Here is a 13,816-nt window from a genome sequence, read left to right as displayed (position 1 = left end):
CCCCAATGTTCCTTCAGTAGATCTGCCAAACAAAAAATATTCTTGAAGACGTCAACAGCCGTAAAGGACAATAGGAGTTTCCACAGGACGAGGGCTGGGGTTCGGGGGAAGCCCTTTATCACAAACAACTAAGCTGTGAAATAAAGGTGACTGGCTTCACTCAGCGTGTGGGATTCTTATCTCCTGTCAGACTGTTGACATCATGCCAGTTCATGCAGCCCTAGTGAACCCCCTGAGAAACCTTCTGGACTTTACCTTGATGTATTGTTTACCACTTGGTTGTGTAATACTTTCATTATTACAGATTATACAACAGGTGGCTGACGTGGGTCTAATCCTGAATGCTGATTGGTTAAAACACCATTCCAGCTGGTGCCTATTCCAGTATTACCACAGGGTAATTCTATGATGTTAAAATGTCAATTTACTATTTTCCGTCTGACTGCGCAATCCACTGTCTCATCAGCCCAGCCAAGCAATTTATAAACTTAATCTCAACTATAAAAAGCATCTTGATATGTCCTGGAGGTTTCAGGTTTTAGCTTGTGTCTGGGGCCACCTTGGGTCCACTCTTTAACTCTGTGCCTCTGGGAGAGTAAAAACATGATTCATTGTGGTAGATATAGACAAGGAAAATAATATCCACAATGTATGACAAATCTTTACCTGTTGCAAGGTGTGGTCCTCTTTCACCATCATCCGGTAGCTTTGGCTATGGGATTTCCCAGGCAACAGAAGCAACCCATCTAGCGGTATGTGCAAAGCCCTGCTCATGTAAACTGGTTTAGTGCCGCCATCTTGTGGTATAACTTTGTGTGCATCACGTATAAAACAACCCCTAACTAAAACCCCTAAAATAGCCATTGAAAGGTGGACCTTGCATTAAGGATCAACTTAGAGGCAACAAAACATTTAGAGAGGAACTTTATTGAAAATATGAGAAATTGTAAAGTCAGCATTGCTGCCCATATTCCTTATCAAAACTACAACACATTTGCATATACAAAAAGCCTGTTGTCATCTTACATATATGCTTTTGAAAAAGGCACTACGGAGATATCATAACCCTTGCCGTGTCAGCCATTTTGAAACATATTCTCCTGTTAACTGCACATAGATAATGAAATGAGTCATATTGACTTTATAAATAAATGCATTATCATTCTTGTAAATGTTCCTTTCTGTTGTATATTTTTTTTAATCAAACCTTTATTTATCCAGGAAATCCATTGGAAACATCAGGGATGGAGGCCCATGCAGTCGCAAAGGCTTTCTGTCATATGTTGGCCTCTGGATAAACATGGTCATTCATTCAGTGTAAAATGGTCCTCTTTTTAAAAACAGTTTGTGTATCTTGCTGTGTCTTTCTCTCTAGCGTGTAGGGCCGCCCCCTCTCCTACATTCATGCATTCTGTAGGCACACATGTAAAATATCCCTGGAACACACAGAGCATGTACAGGTTAATGGACAATGGACATTGCATCAGAATCCAGCTGTAGACATACCCTCCCTTCAGCCACTACCCCTCAATCAGGTCTGATTGATCCAGACAGGTGTCAGTAATATGATGCAGCCAGGCTCCCCTAACCCATTGGAAGGCTATGGAAAAACCATCACCATATTGCTTTTAACAATCTGGTCTCTTCAGATCTGCTAACACTGGGAGACTTGAGGGTTGATTGTTTTTGGACTGGGTTGGTTGAGTACTGTGATTGATCCTGTGTGTCAGTTCTTACCTGCAAAGAAGGTCATGAGCAGTGCCACCCAGCCCAATATGTAAGACCAAGAGAAACGCCAGTCACCGAAGCGCTTGCCCAGGAAGTTCACTGTCACACCCGTGTAGATGGCCATCGCCAGCAGAACAAATAAAGCTGGGAGAAGGAAGGGGGATATAAGAGGTGAAAATACTGCACAAAACTAGTGTGTGTGTGTGTGTGTGTGTGTGTGTGTGTGTGTGTGTGTGTGTGTGTGTGTGTGTGTGTGTGTGTGTGTGTGTGTGTGTGTGTGTGTGTGTGATATGAGACTCACTGGAGATGAAAAACATGATCCCTGCAGCGAAGGAGCGGTTGAACCTCTCGAAGGCGGAGAAGTGGGCAAAGGAGAGGATGCCCGCAATGATGCCCGCGAAGCACGACATCCCGGACAGGATCATTAAGGCCCGGGTGGCATTCCAGTACGCTAGAGGGCAACAGTGAAAGCGGTGTGCAGGGTGACATAACAGAGGTCTTTGTCAAATGCATCCCTTCTTCCAGCCAAGAGTGAAAATGAATGGTATTGTAGTGTCATGCCCTTTTGTAACATTTCTCCTCATGTTCAAGTCAACATTTGAACATTTAGCACACTCTCTTATCCAGAGCAACTAGGTTTAAGTGCCTTGCTCACAGGCACATCAACAGATTTTTCACCTAGTGGCTCAGGGATTTTAACCAGCAACCTTTTGATTACTGGCCCGACATTCTCAGCAACAGGTCTCTATCATGAAGTAAAGCAACCATTTATTACGTTTCTGCCAGTGAATGGATGCACTTAGACCTTCCCTTCCATCAGACCAAGTCAGACTGTTAACATATCTCATTTAAATCAGGTGGTCATTGCTATCCCTCTGTATATAATCTATATCCTTCCATCCCCTGACCCCTCGATGGTGTGTGGTCTCACCGATGCTGTCCGTCTGCATGTAACATTTGCCCGACATGCAGTACCTCCAGAGGCCCTGGTGGGCGAAGCTGCCTGACAGGCGGTACTGCATCCAGTAGTCTGTTGCCATTGAGACCACCAGCAGGATGTTCCCCACCATGGCACAGAAAAGGCCCCCGCCCATGAAGCTATGCATCCTGAGAGATGCTGCTGTGGCTGCTGCGTGGTACCTGATACTGCACGGAAAGAGGAGGGATAAACACACCTGAATTATATGACAGATGGACACTCAGTTTGCAATGGTCACCTCATAGCTCCTGATACTGGGGAGGAGATGAGGGAGTTAGACACACCTGTACTGATACTGGGGAGGAGATGAGGGAGTTAGACACACCTGTACTGATACTGGGGAGGAGATGAGGGAGTTAGAAACCTGTATCTGTATGATATGATCTTTATAGCACACACTCATTATTCCATGCTGTTGTCATGACGTTGGCCTGGGGGGTAGGTTTTTGACAGTCATAAATATCTCTTCCCCCCCTTTTTACTCTCTCTACCCTACTGAGGTTACATTTGCAAAACCCTTGAATAACAAAGAGATTCTGGGAACATCAGAAGGTGGGGGGAAATTAACTATATTCTGGTAATCCAACAAATGGAACATATGCAGTGGTACTTAATGAATATGATGTCAGTTCGGTTGTCATCTCAGACATTCTCATCAATGATAAGATGACATAAACTAAACAGTGGAAAGTCTACACATCAGAGTTATCGGATTCACATGGAATTGTTGTTCAATTTAAATGTTTGAATATGAAATTATTCATGATGGGATGAAATGTGATTTTAGCTTCTAAAATGTGAGATTTGGGTTTTCATAAGATAGGGCTCTGCTCAATCAGTGGCCCACCCCTGTGAAGGGACATGGGCTATAAAACTTTTCAAGCATGCCCTCCTCTCCCTTCCTATATAAGCCCTTGACGACAATATAACCTCATGTTCCGAGGACGTGAGGACGACGGTCCTATGTCAGAATGGTTCAGGTAATAACTACAGAACGAAGCTAACATCAGCGTGAGCTTTGGTTGCGAATGGTATGAACTTTGAACTCTTATTCACTACAGAAGTGATACCTCCTAGCCGTTGAGTTAGCAACAGCAGATGCAAACGTGGGCTAGGAAGGAACAGACAGAGTATCCCGTCTATCACCCAACGACGTTACTACAACGTATCCAATTGACAACCAGAGACTATCTTCAAAGGACTCGGTTGGGCAACACAGCCTCCCATCTACCACCAACCTACCGAAGTGCAGCTCAGAGTAAATATTTATTGCATTTTCCTTTTCCAATTGGGCGGTAATTTAGAATGCATAAGATACTGTATTTACAATAGCACAGCTTCTTCCCATTGTTCCTCAGTCTTCCCGCTCTTTCACCCAAACCCAGCCCCTTTTCTTTTGTGTAACAAGCTGTCATATCTGTTCCGCCCGCTAGGGACGTTTTCCTTTATGACGTCATTTGTAATCAAGTTATGATTTAATTATGTGTATGTGTAATTCTGTGTGATTAGTTAGTTATTTAGTAAATAAATAATTAAACCCAATTTTGCATAGCTGATTCAACTTGTGAGCCAGGGTTCGTGCAGATAACAAAGAATTTACCACTTTCAGATGAGACTGAATTAAGATGACGATTAATATTGACTGCTATTGATGTAAAATATTACTAGGTCTTTAAGAGGTCTTTAAATATTATTTTGTGGTGCCCGACTCTCTAGTTAATTAAATTTATATGATTAGCTCAATCAGGTAATATTAATTACGGAGAAATTATTTTATAGAATAGCATGTCATATGACAAAGTACAAATCGCCGCGTATCAATGATCTCAAATCATATACAGTACCAGTCAAAAGTTTGGGCACAACTACTCATTGCAGGGTTTTTCTTAATTTTTACTATTTTCTACATTGTAGAAAAATGTTGAATACATCAAAACTATGAAATAACACATATGGAATCATGTAGTAAACAAAAAAGTGTTAAACAAATCAAAATATATTTTAGATTCTTCAAAGTAGCTACCCTTGTCTTGATGACAGCTTTGCACACGCTTGGCATTCTCTCAACCAACTTCACCTGGAATGCTTATCCAACAGTCTTGAAGGAGTTCCCAAATATGCTGAGTACTTGTTGGCTGCTTTTCATTCACTCTGCAGTCCAACTCATCCCAAACCATCTCAATTGGAGGTGTGTTTTGTCATTGTTCTGTTGAAAACAAATTATATTTCCACTAAGCGCAAACCAGATTGGATGGCGTATCGCTGCAGAATGCTGTGGTAGCCATGCTGGTTAAGTGTGCCTTGAATTCTAAATAAATCACAGACAGCGTCACCAGCAAAGTACCCCCACACCATCACACCTCCTCCTCCATGCTTCACGGTGGGAACCACACATCCTCCGTTCACCTACTCTTCGTCTCATAAAGTAACAGGGTGGTTGGAACCAAAGATTTCAGATTTGAACTCATCAGACCAAAAGGACAGATTTCCACTGGTCTAATGTCCATTGCTCGTATTTCTTGGCCCAAGCAAGTCTCTTCTTCTTATTGGTGTCCTTTAGGAATGGTTTCTTTGCAGAAATTTGACCATGAAGGCCTGTTCTCCTCTGAACAGTTGATGTTGAGATGTGTCTGTTACTTGAACTCTGTGAAGCATTTATTTAGGCTGCAATTTCTAAGGTTGGTAACTCTAATTAACTTATCCTCTGCAGCAGAGGTAACTCTGGGTCTTCCTTTCCTGTGTCGGTCCTCATGAGAGCCAGTTTCATCATAGGTATTGATGGTTGTTGCGACTGCACTTGAATAAACTTTAAAAGTTCTTGAAATGTAATGATGCAGTGTCATTTTTTCTTTGCTGATTTGAGCTGTTCTTGCCATAATATGAACTTGGTATTTTACCAAATAGGGCTATCTTCTCTGTACCACCCCTACCTTGTCACAACACAACTGATAAGAAGGAAATAAATTCCACAAATGAACTTTTAACAAAGCAACCTGTTAATTTAAATGCATTCCAGGTGACTACCTCATGACGCAAGTTGAAAGAAAGCCAAAGCTGTCATCAAGGCAAAGGGTGGCTACTTTGAAGAATCTCAAATATAACATATATTTTTATTTGTTTCACACTTTTTTGGTTACTACATGATTCCATATGTGTTATTTAATAGTTTTGATGTCTTCACTATTATTCTACAATGTAGAAAATAGTAAAAAAAACTAAGAAAAGCCCTTGAATGAATAGGTGTGTCCAAACTTTTGACTGGTACTGTAAATTACAGAGCTGATATTCAGGATCAGTTGTGCTCACTCATTATAACTACTTTATATGATGCTATGGCAAACACAATAAATGAGAAACAACCAAAGCTTGACAGCTAGAATCAAAGCTTGACGACTAGAATCAAAGCTTGACGACGAGAATCAAAGCTTGAAGACTAAAGACATGCTAAGTGAATATTACCTAATTTGAGCAATTTTCATTTTGTATGTACAGTTGAAGTCGGAGGTTTACATACACCTTAGCCAAATACATTTAAACTTAGTTTTTCACAATACCTGACATTCAATCCTAGTAAATATTCCATGTCTTAGGTCAGTTAGGATCACCACTTTATTTTAAGAATGTGAAATGTCAGAATAGTAGTAGAGAGAATGATTTATTTCAGCTTTTATTCCTTTCATCACATTCCCAGTGGGTCAGAAGTGTACATACACTCAATTAGTATTTGGTAGCATTGCCTTTAAATTGTTTAACTTGGCTCAAACGTTTCTGGTAGCCTTCCACAAGCTTCCCACAATAAGTTGGGTGAATTTTGGCCCATTCCTCCTGACAGAGCTGATGTAACTGAGTCAGGTTTGTAGGCCTCCTTGCTCGCACACAGTTTTTCAGTTCTGCCCACAAATTTGATATAGGATTGAGGTCAGGGTTTTGTGATTGCCACTCCAATACCATGACTTTGTTGTTCTTAAGCCATTTTGCCACAACTTTGGAAGTATGCTTGTGGTCATTGTCCATTTGGAAGAGCCATTTGCGACCAAGCTTTAACTCCCTGACTGATGTCTTGAGATGTTGCTTCAATATATCTACATCATTTTCCTTCCTCATGATGCCATCTATTTTGTGAAGTGCATCAGTCCCTGTTGCAGCAAAGCACCCCACACACAACATGATGCTGCCAACCCCGTGCTTCAAGTTGGGATGGTGTTCTTCGGCTTGCAATCCTCCCTCTTTTTCCTCCTAACATAACAATGGCCATTATGGCCAAACAGTTCAATTTCTGTTTCATCAGACCAGAGGACATTTCTCCAAAAAGTACGATCTTTGTCCCAATGTGCGTTTTTTTATGGCGGTTTTGGAGCAGTGGCTCCCTCCTTGCTGAGCGGCCTTTCAGGTTATGTCGATATTGGCCTTGTTTTACTGTGGATATAGATACTGTTGTACCTGTTTCCTCCAGCATCTTCACAAGGTACTCCATTCGGTTTATTTTTGTATTATTATTATTTTTTTTATCTGTCGGCCCCAGCCGCGAACTCAGGCTCTGTGTATAGTTAACTGACCTTCTCTGCCCAGTCATCGCCATTTTACGTGTTGTTGTTTTAGCTGATTAGCTGTTGTTGTTTCACCCGTTGTTGTCTTAGTTAGCTCACCAAAAATCAACAACGGTGATTACTTTATGCCTCGCTGTATGTCTCTCTCATATGGCAATATGCCTTGTATACTAGTTATCATTGTTTTAGTTTACAATGGAGCCCCTAGTTCCACTCATTATACCTGCTTTGTCCCACCTCCCACACATGTGGTGACCTCACCCATTATAACCAGCTTATCCAGAGATTATTATCATCACTCAGTGCCTGGGCTTACCCCCGCTGTATCCGCACCCCACCATACTCCTGTCTGCACATTATGCCCTGAATCTATTCTACCACGCCCAGAAATCTGCTCCTTTTATTTTCTGTCCCCAACGCTCTAGGCGACCAGTTTTGCTAGCCTTTAGCCGTACCCTCATCCTACTCCTCCTCTGTTCCTCGGGTGATGTGGAGGTAAACCCAGGCCCTGCGTGTCCCCAGGCACCCTCATTTGTTGACTTCTGTGATCAAAAAAACCTTGTGTAGCTCCCTTCAGTAACCATGAGCACAACCGTTCCTTGAATTTAACTGGCGGCTTTATTCTGTAGTTTTAGTCAGAATTATCACCTTCCGTGAGAACTATAAAGTAAATGAAAAATACAGTTAAGCACACTCTTACAACCTTCTTATCTTACGAGTGACTTATTAGCTTGGTATAACTCTGAAGTGCTGACATACATAAACAGTTTAGCCGGAGCTTTAACAGTATCAGATTAAACACATGAATAAAGCAAAAATACCTCATTGGCTGCTTATTACAGAAGGGAGGAAATCAAACTTCACACTTATTATTCCTGGAATGAATTCACACTTCATCCTTAATTATTATAACGTTACCATCATAATGTACACGCTTAAACTTTTACGAACTACACCTGATGACATGAAAACTTAGCTAACACAGCGCGGGATTGCCTTCCCTCCAAAGGTGTGTTGCTACAATACTGTCCCCGTTACAACAGTTATTAGCTACGTAGTTCCGCTTGTCTTATTTCCCCAGCATAGCGAACACGTAAACAATTCAAACAAAAAACAACATAGACTTACAGGTTACTTGTCAGTTACATCTTGGTTTCATGCATGTCAACATCAGAAACCTACTCCCTAAGTTTGTTTTACTCTGCTTTAGTACACTCTGCCAACCCTGATGTCGTTGCCGTGTCTGAATCCTGGCTTAGGAAGGCCACCAACAATTCTGAGATTTCCATAGCCAGCTACATTTTCCGTCAAGATAGAACTGCCAAAGGGGGAGGAGTTGCAATCTACTGCAGAGATAGCCTGCAAAGTTCTGACATACTTTCCAGGTCTATACGCAAACAGTTTGAACTTCTAATTTGAACCTCTCCAGAAATAAGTCTCACACTGTTGCCGCCTGCTATCGACCCCCCTCCGCTCCCAGCTGTGCCCTGGACACCATTTGTGAATTGATTGCCCCCCATCTAACTTCAGAGTTCGTTCTGTTAGGTGACCTAAACTGGGATATGCTTAACACCCCGGCAGTCGAACAATCTAGATGCCCTCAACCTCACACAAATCATCAAGGAACCCACCGGGTATATCCCTAAATTCGTAAATATGGGCACCCTCATAGACATTATCCTGACTTGCCCTCCAAATACACCTCCGCTGTTTTCAATCAGGATCTCAGCGATCATTGCCTCATTGCCTGTATCCGCTATGGGTCCGCGGTCAAACGACCACCCCTCATCTCTGTCAAACGCTCCCTAAAACACTTCTGTGAGCAGGCCTTTCTAATCGACCTGGCCCGGGTATCCTGAAAGGATATTGACCTCATCCCGTCAGTAGAGGATGCCTGGTCATTCTTTAAAAGTTATTTCCTCACCATCTTAGATAAGCATGCCCCGTTCAAAAAATGCAGAACTAAGAACAGATATAGCCCTTGGTTCACTCCAGACCTGACTGCCCTTGACCAGCACAAAAACATCCTGTGGTGGACTGCAATAGCATCGAATAGTCCCCACGATATGCAACTGTTCAGGGAAGTCAGGAACCAATAAACGCAGTCAGTCAGGAAAGAAAAGGCTAGCTTTTCAAGCAGAAATTCGCATCTTGTAGCTGTAACTCCAAAAAGTTTTGGGACACTGTAAAGTCCATGGAGAACAAGAGCACCTCCACCCAGCTGCCCACTGCACTGAGGATTGGCGACACGGTCACCACTGATAAATCCATGATAATCGAAAATGTCAATAAGCATTTCTCAACGGCTGGCCATGCCTTCCTCCTGGCTACACCAACCCCGGCCAACAGCTCCGCCTCCCCTGCAGCTACTCGCCCAAGCCTGCCCAGCTTCTCCTTCACCCAAATCCAGACAGCAGATGTTCTGCTAGAGCTGCAAAATCTGGACCCGTACAAATCAGCTGGGCTAGACATTCTGGACCCTCTCTTTCTAAAACTATCCGCCACCATTGTTGCAACCCCTATTACCAGCCTGTTCAACCTCTCTTTCGTATCGTCCGAGATCCCTAAAGATTGGAAAGCTGCCCAGTCATCACCCTCTTCAAAGGGGGTGACAACCTAGACCCAAACTGTTACAGACCTATATCCATCCTGCCCTGCATATCTAAAGTCTTCGAAAGCCAAGTTAATAAACAGATCACTGACAATTTCGAATCCCACCGTACTTTCTCCGCTGTGCAATCCGGCTTCTGAGCCGGTCACGGATGCACCTCAGCCACGCTCAAGGTACTAAACGATATCATAACCGCCATCGATAAAAGACAGTACTGTGCAGCCGTCTTCATCGACCTGGCCAAGGCTTTCGACTCTGTCAATCACTGTATTCGTATCGACAGACTCAATATCCTTGGTTTTTCTAATGACTGCCTCGCCTGGTTCACCAACTACTTTGCAGACAGAGTTCAGTGTGACAAATCGGAAGGCATGTTGTCCGGACCTCTGGCCGTCTCTATGGGGGTACCACAGGGTTCAATTCTCGGGCCAACTCTTTTCTCTGTATATATCAATGATGTCGCCCTTGATGCGGGTGATTCCCTGATCCACCTCTACACAGACCATTCTGTATACTTCTGGCCCTTTTTTGGACACTGTACTAACTAACCTCCAAACGAGCTTAAATACCATACAACACTCCTTCCATGGACTCCAACTGCTCTTAAACGCTAGTAAAACCAAATGCATGCTTTTCAACCGTTCGCTGCCCACATCCGCCCGCCCGACTAGCATCACCACCCTGGACGGTTCCGACCTAGAATATGTGGACAACTATAAATACCTAGGTGTCTGGCTAGACTGTAAACTCTCCTTCCAGACTCATATTAAACATCTCCAATCCAAAATCAAATCTAGAATCGGCTTTCTATTTTGCAACAAAGCCTCCTTCACTCAATCCGCCAAACTTACCCTCGTAAAACTGACTATCCGACCGATCCTCGACTTCGGTGATGTCATCTACAAAATAGCTTCCAACACTCTACTCAGCAAACTGGATGCAGTCTATCAAAATGCCATCCTTTTTGTTACCAAATCACCGTATACCACCCACCACTGCGACCTGTATGCTCTAGTCGGCTGGCCATCGCTACATATTCGTCGCCAGACCCACTGGCTCCAGGTCATCTATAAGTCTATGCTAGGTAAAGCTCCGCCTTATCTCAGTTCACTGGTCACGATAACAACACCCCCCCGTAGCACACGTTCCAGCAGGTATATCTCACTGGTCATCCCCAAATCCAACACCTCATTTGGCCGCCTTTCCTTCCAGTTCTCTGCTGCCAGTGACTGGAACGAATTGCAAAAAAAAAAAAAAATTGCTGAAGTTGGAGACTTTTATTTCCCTTACCAACTTTAAACATCAACTATCTGAGGAGCTAACCGATCGCTGCAACTGTACATAGTCCATCTGTAAATAGCCCACCCAATCTACCTATCTCATCCCCATGCTGTTTTTATTTTACTTACTTTTCTGCTCTTTTGCACACCAGTATCTCTATTTGCACATCATCATCTGCTCATTTATGACTCCAGTGTTAATCTGCTAAATTGTAATTATTCGCTCCTATGGCCTATTTATTGCCTAACTCCTCATGCCTTTTGCACACACTGTATATAGACTTTCTTTTTTCTACTGTGTCATTGGCTTGTTTATTGTTTACTCCATGTGTAACTCTGTGTTGTTGTCTGTGTCACACTGCTTTGCTTTATCTTGGCCAGGTCGCAGTTGCAAATTAGAACTTGTTCTCAACTAGCCTACCTGGTTAAATAAAGGTGAAATAAAAAAAAAATAGGTCCTTTGCTCTTTTCGCACCAAAGTACGTTCATCTCTTGGAGACAGAACGTGTCTCCTTCCTGAGCGGTATGACGGTGTGTGGTCCCATGGTGTTTATACTTGCGTACTATTGTTTGTACAGTCCATCTGACTGTGCTGCTGCTCCAGTTTCAACTGTTCTGCCTTATTATTATTCGACCATGCTGGTCATTTATGAACATTTGAACATCTTGACCATGTTTTGTTATAATCTCCACCCGGCACAGCCAGAAGAGGACTGGTCACCCCACATAGCCTGGTTCCTCTCTAGGTTTCTTCCTAGGTTTTGGCCTTTCTAGGGAGTTTTTCCTAGCCACCGTGCTTCTACACCTGCATTGCTTGCTGTTTGGAGTTTTAGGCTGCGTTTCTGTACAGCACTTTGAGATATCAGCTGATGTACGAAGGGCTATATAAATACATTTGATTTGATTTGATTTGATTTGTACAGCTGAACGTGGTACCTTCAGGCGTTTGGAAATTGCTCCCAAGGATGAACCAGACTTGTGGAGGTCTACAATTCAATTTTTTCTGAGGTCTTGGCTGATTTCTTTTGATTTTCCCACAATGTCAAGCAAAGAGGCACTGAGTTTGAAGGTAGGCCTTGAAATACATCCACAGGTACACCTCCAATTGACTCAAATGATGTCAATTAGCCTATCAGAAGCTTCTAAAGCCATTACATCATTTTCTGCAATTTTCCAAGCTGTTTAAAGGCTCAGTCTACTTAGTGTATGTAAACTTCTGACACACTGGAATTGTGATACAGTGAAATATAACTGAAATAATCCGTCTGTAGACAATAGTTGGAAAAATTACTTGTGTCATGCACGAAGTAGATGTCCTAACCGACTTGCCAAAACTATAGTTTGTTAACAAAAAAATAGTGGAGTGGTTGAAAAACAAGTTTTAATGACTCCCAATCTAAGTGTATGTAAACTTCTGACTTCAACTGTAGCTGAGTCTTAAAATGAGACCTGTTAACATATATGAACATGTGCTCCAAATATAATAAACAAACATTGTCATGGAATAGACGTTTACAACTAGCAGCGTTAAACATCAGCTCTTTTGCCAAGCACTTAATAAATTGCGTTTGATCAAGGCTTAGTCAACCACTAGTTCACCATTGTCCCTTACCTTTAAGACTTCAGTTCACCATTAAGTTGAGTAACTTATTCTTTGGCACAACTATACATTTCTATCAAGGTAACATTATATAGATAGATTTAGGATGTCCCTTACCTTGTTTCTTCAGTAAAAGTACGCTCTTAACCGTCTACCTTTCTGGGGAGAAAGGGAGAGAGGGTAGAGGGAAAGAGAGAGAGAGAGAGAAGGAGAGACGTTGCAAGCCGAGGAGGGGAGATAGGAGAATGAAAGAGAACTCCATTGGGCTGAATTCCAAAAAGTTATCCCCTCTGTTTTTTCTGTTGATGGAAGCAGAATCCTTAAACAATCGGTCCCTATGTAACGGATGTACTATCGCGTGGGGCACGGGTTCACGTGACTCCCTCAGTCCTTTCAGTGTGGGCAGCTGGGATGGGGTCAGGGGGTTAAGGTAGGGGCTTTGGCTGGGGGGCTACATATCCTTTATGTTTGTATTTGGTATGTTCTAGAATTGTGGGTGTACATAGGTATGAAGTACTGCTGGAATCAATGTAACATGCTGAAGCCAACATTTTTCTTTCAATGGATCTGGGGCTGTGGTGGCATGGATAGACATTTAGGCACACATATAGGGAGAGATGGCCCCTCTGTCTCACTGGTTGTCCTCTCTCTAATATACAGAATACATATGTAATCTGTAGATCACCTGCATCCTCATAATACTGTTTTTAAAATACACCGTTAGTTGAGCAATGTGATCGTAGTTTTCCATGACACAGTATTTATATAGTGTATACACACTTCAATACACTCACTTAAACCACACACAGGAACACACACACACACACACTCTGCCATTCTTAAGACAGCTACAAACGGTTCTGTGAGGCCTGAGCAGTGGATAGGTCATCTTCGAATGACAGAAATGTCATACCGTTCATCAAAAGCAACCACCACCTTGGCATTTAACAGAATCAATTGATCAAAACATAGCAATTACAACTGCCATTTCATTTCACACAGTCTTCCAATCAGTGTTAGCATATATTCACGGGACAGATGGCCAGAGGATGCAGACACCACAGATGCAGA

The 13,816-nt window shown here is 42.6% G+C and overlaps 1 protein-coding gene across 1 annotated transcript; it reads right to left on the bottom strand.

Annotated features, from left to right (window-relative positions):
• Nucleotides 1-911: 911 nt before the first annotated feature.
• LOC110496954 (lens fiber membrane intrinsic protein-like) lies at nucleotides 912-13,006 on the bottom strand. The gene is made up of 5 exons (XM_021572953.3): nucleotides 12,863-13,006; nucleotides 2,660-2,874; nucleotides 2,030-2,179; nucleotides 1,738-1,872; nucleotides 912-1,436 (listed from the first exon to the last, which is right to left on the bottom strand). Exons 2-5 carry the CDS (start codon nucleotides 2,832-2,834, stop codon nucleotides 1,372-1,374), a joined length of 525 nt encoding a protein of 174 aa, XP_021428628.3. The 5' UTR covers nucleotides 2,835-2,874; nucleotides 12,863-13,006; the 3' UTR covers nucleotides 912-1,371.
• Between the last annotated feature and the right edge of the window lie 810 nt (nucleotides 13,007-13,816).

Source organism: Oncorhynchus mykiss, chromosome 18, assembly GCF_057628025.1.
Source record: "Oncorhynchus mykiss isolate SJ-2025 chromosome 18, ASM5762802v1, whole genome shotgun sequence".
Taxonomy (NCBI): Eukaryota; Metazoa; Chordata; class Actinopteri; order Salmoniformes; family Salmonidae; genus Oncorhynchus; species Oncorhynchus mykiss.
Note: the sequence above shows the minus strand (reverse complement) of the source record. Positions and strands in the feature narration are given on the sequence as shown.

Bases quoted from the DNA above. Each gene is read 5' to 3' on its own strand.
- LOC110496954 (XM_021572953.3), bottom strand. From the start codon at position 2,834: ATGCATAGCTTCATGGGCGGGGGCCTTTTCTGTGCCATGGTGGGGAAC. The intron at 2,180-2,659 runs GTGAGACCACAC...GTTGCCCTCTAG, and splicing joins CATGCAGACGGACAGCATCG to CGTACTGGAATGCCACCCGG. The intron at 1,437-1,737 runs GTAAGAACTGAC...TGTGTGTTCCAG, and splicing joins GCTCATGACCTTCTTTGCAG to GGATATTTTACATGTGTGCC.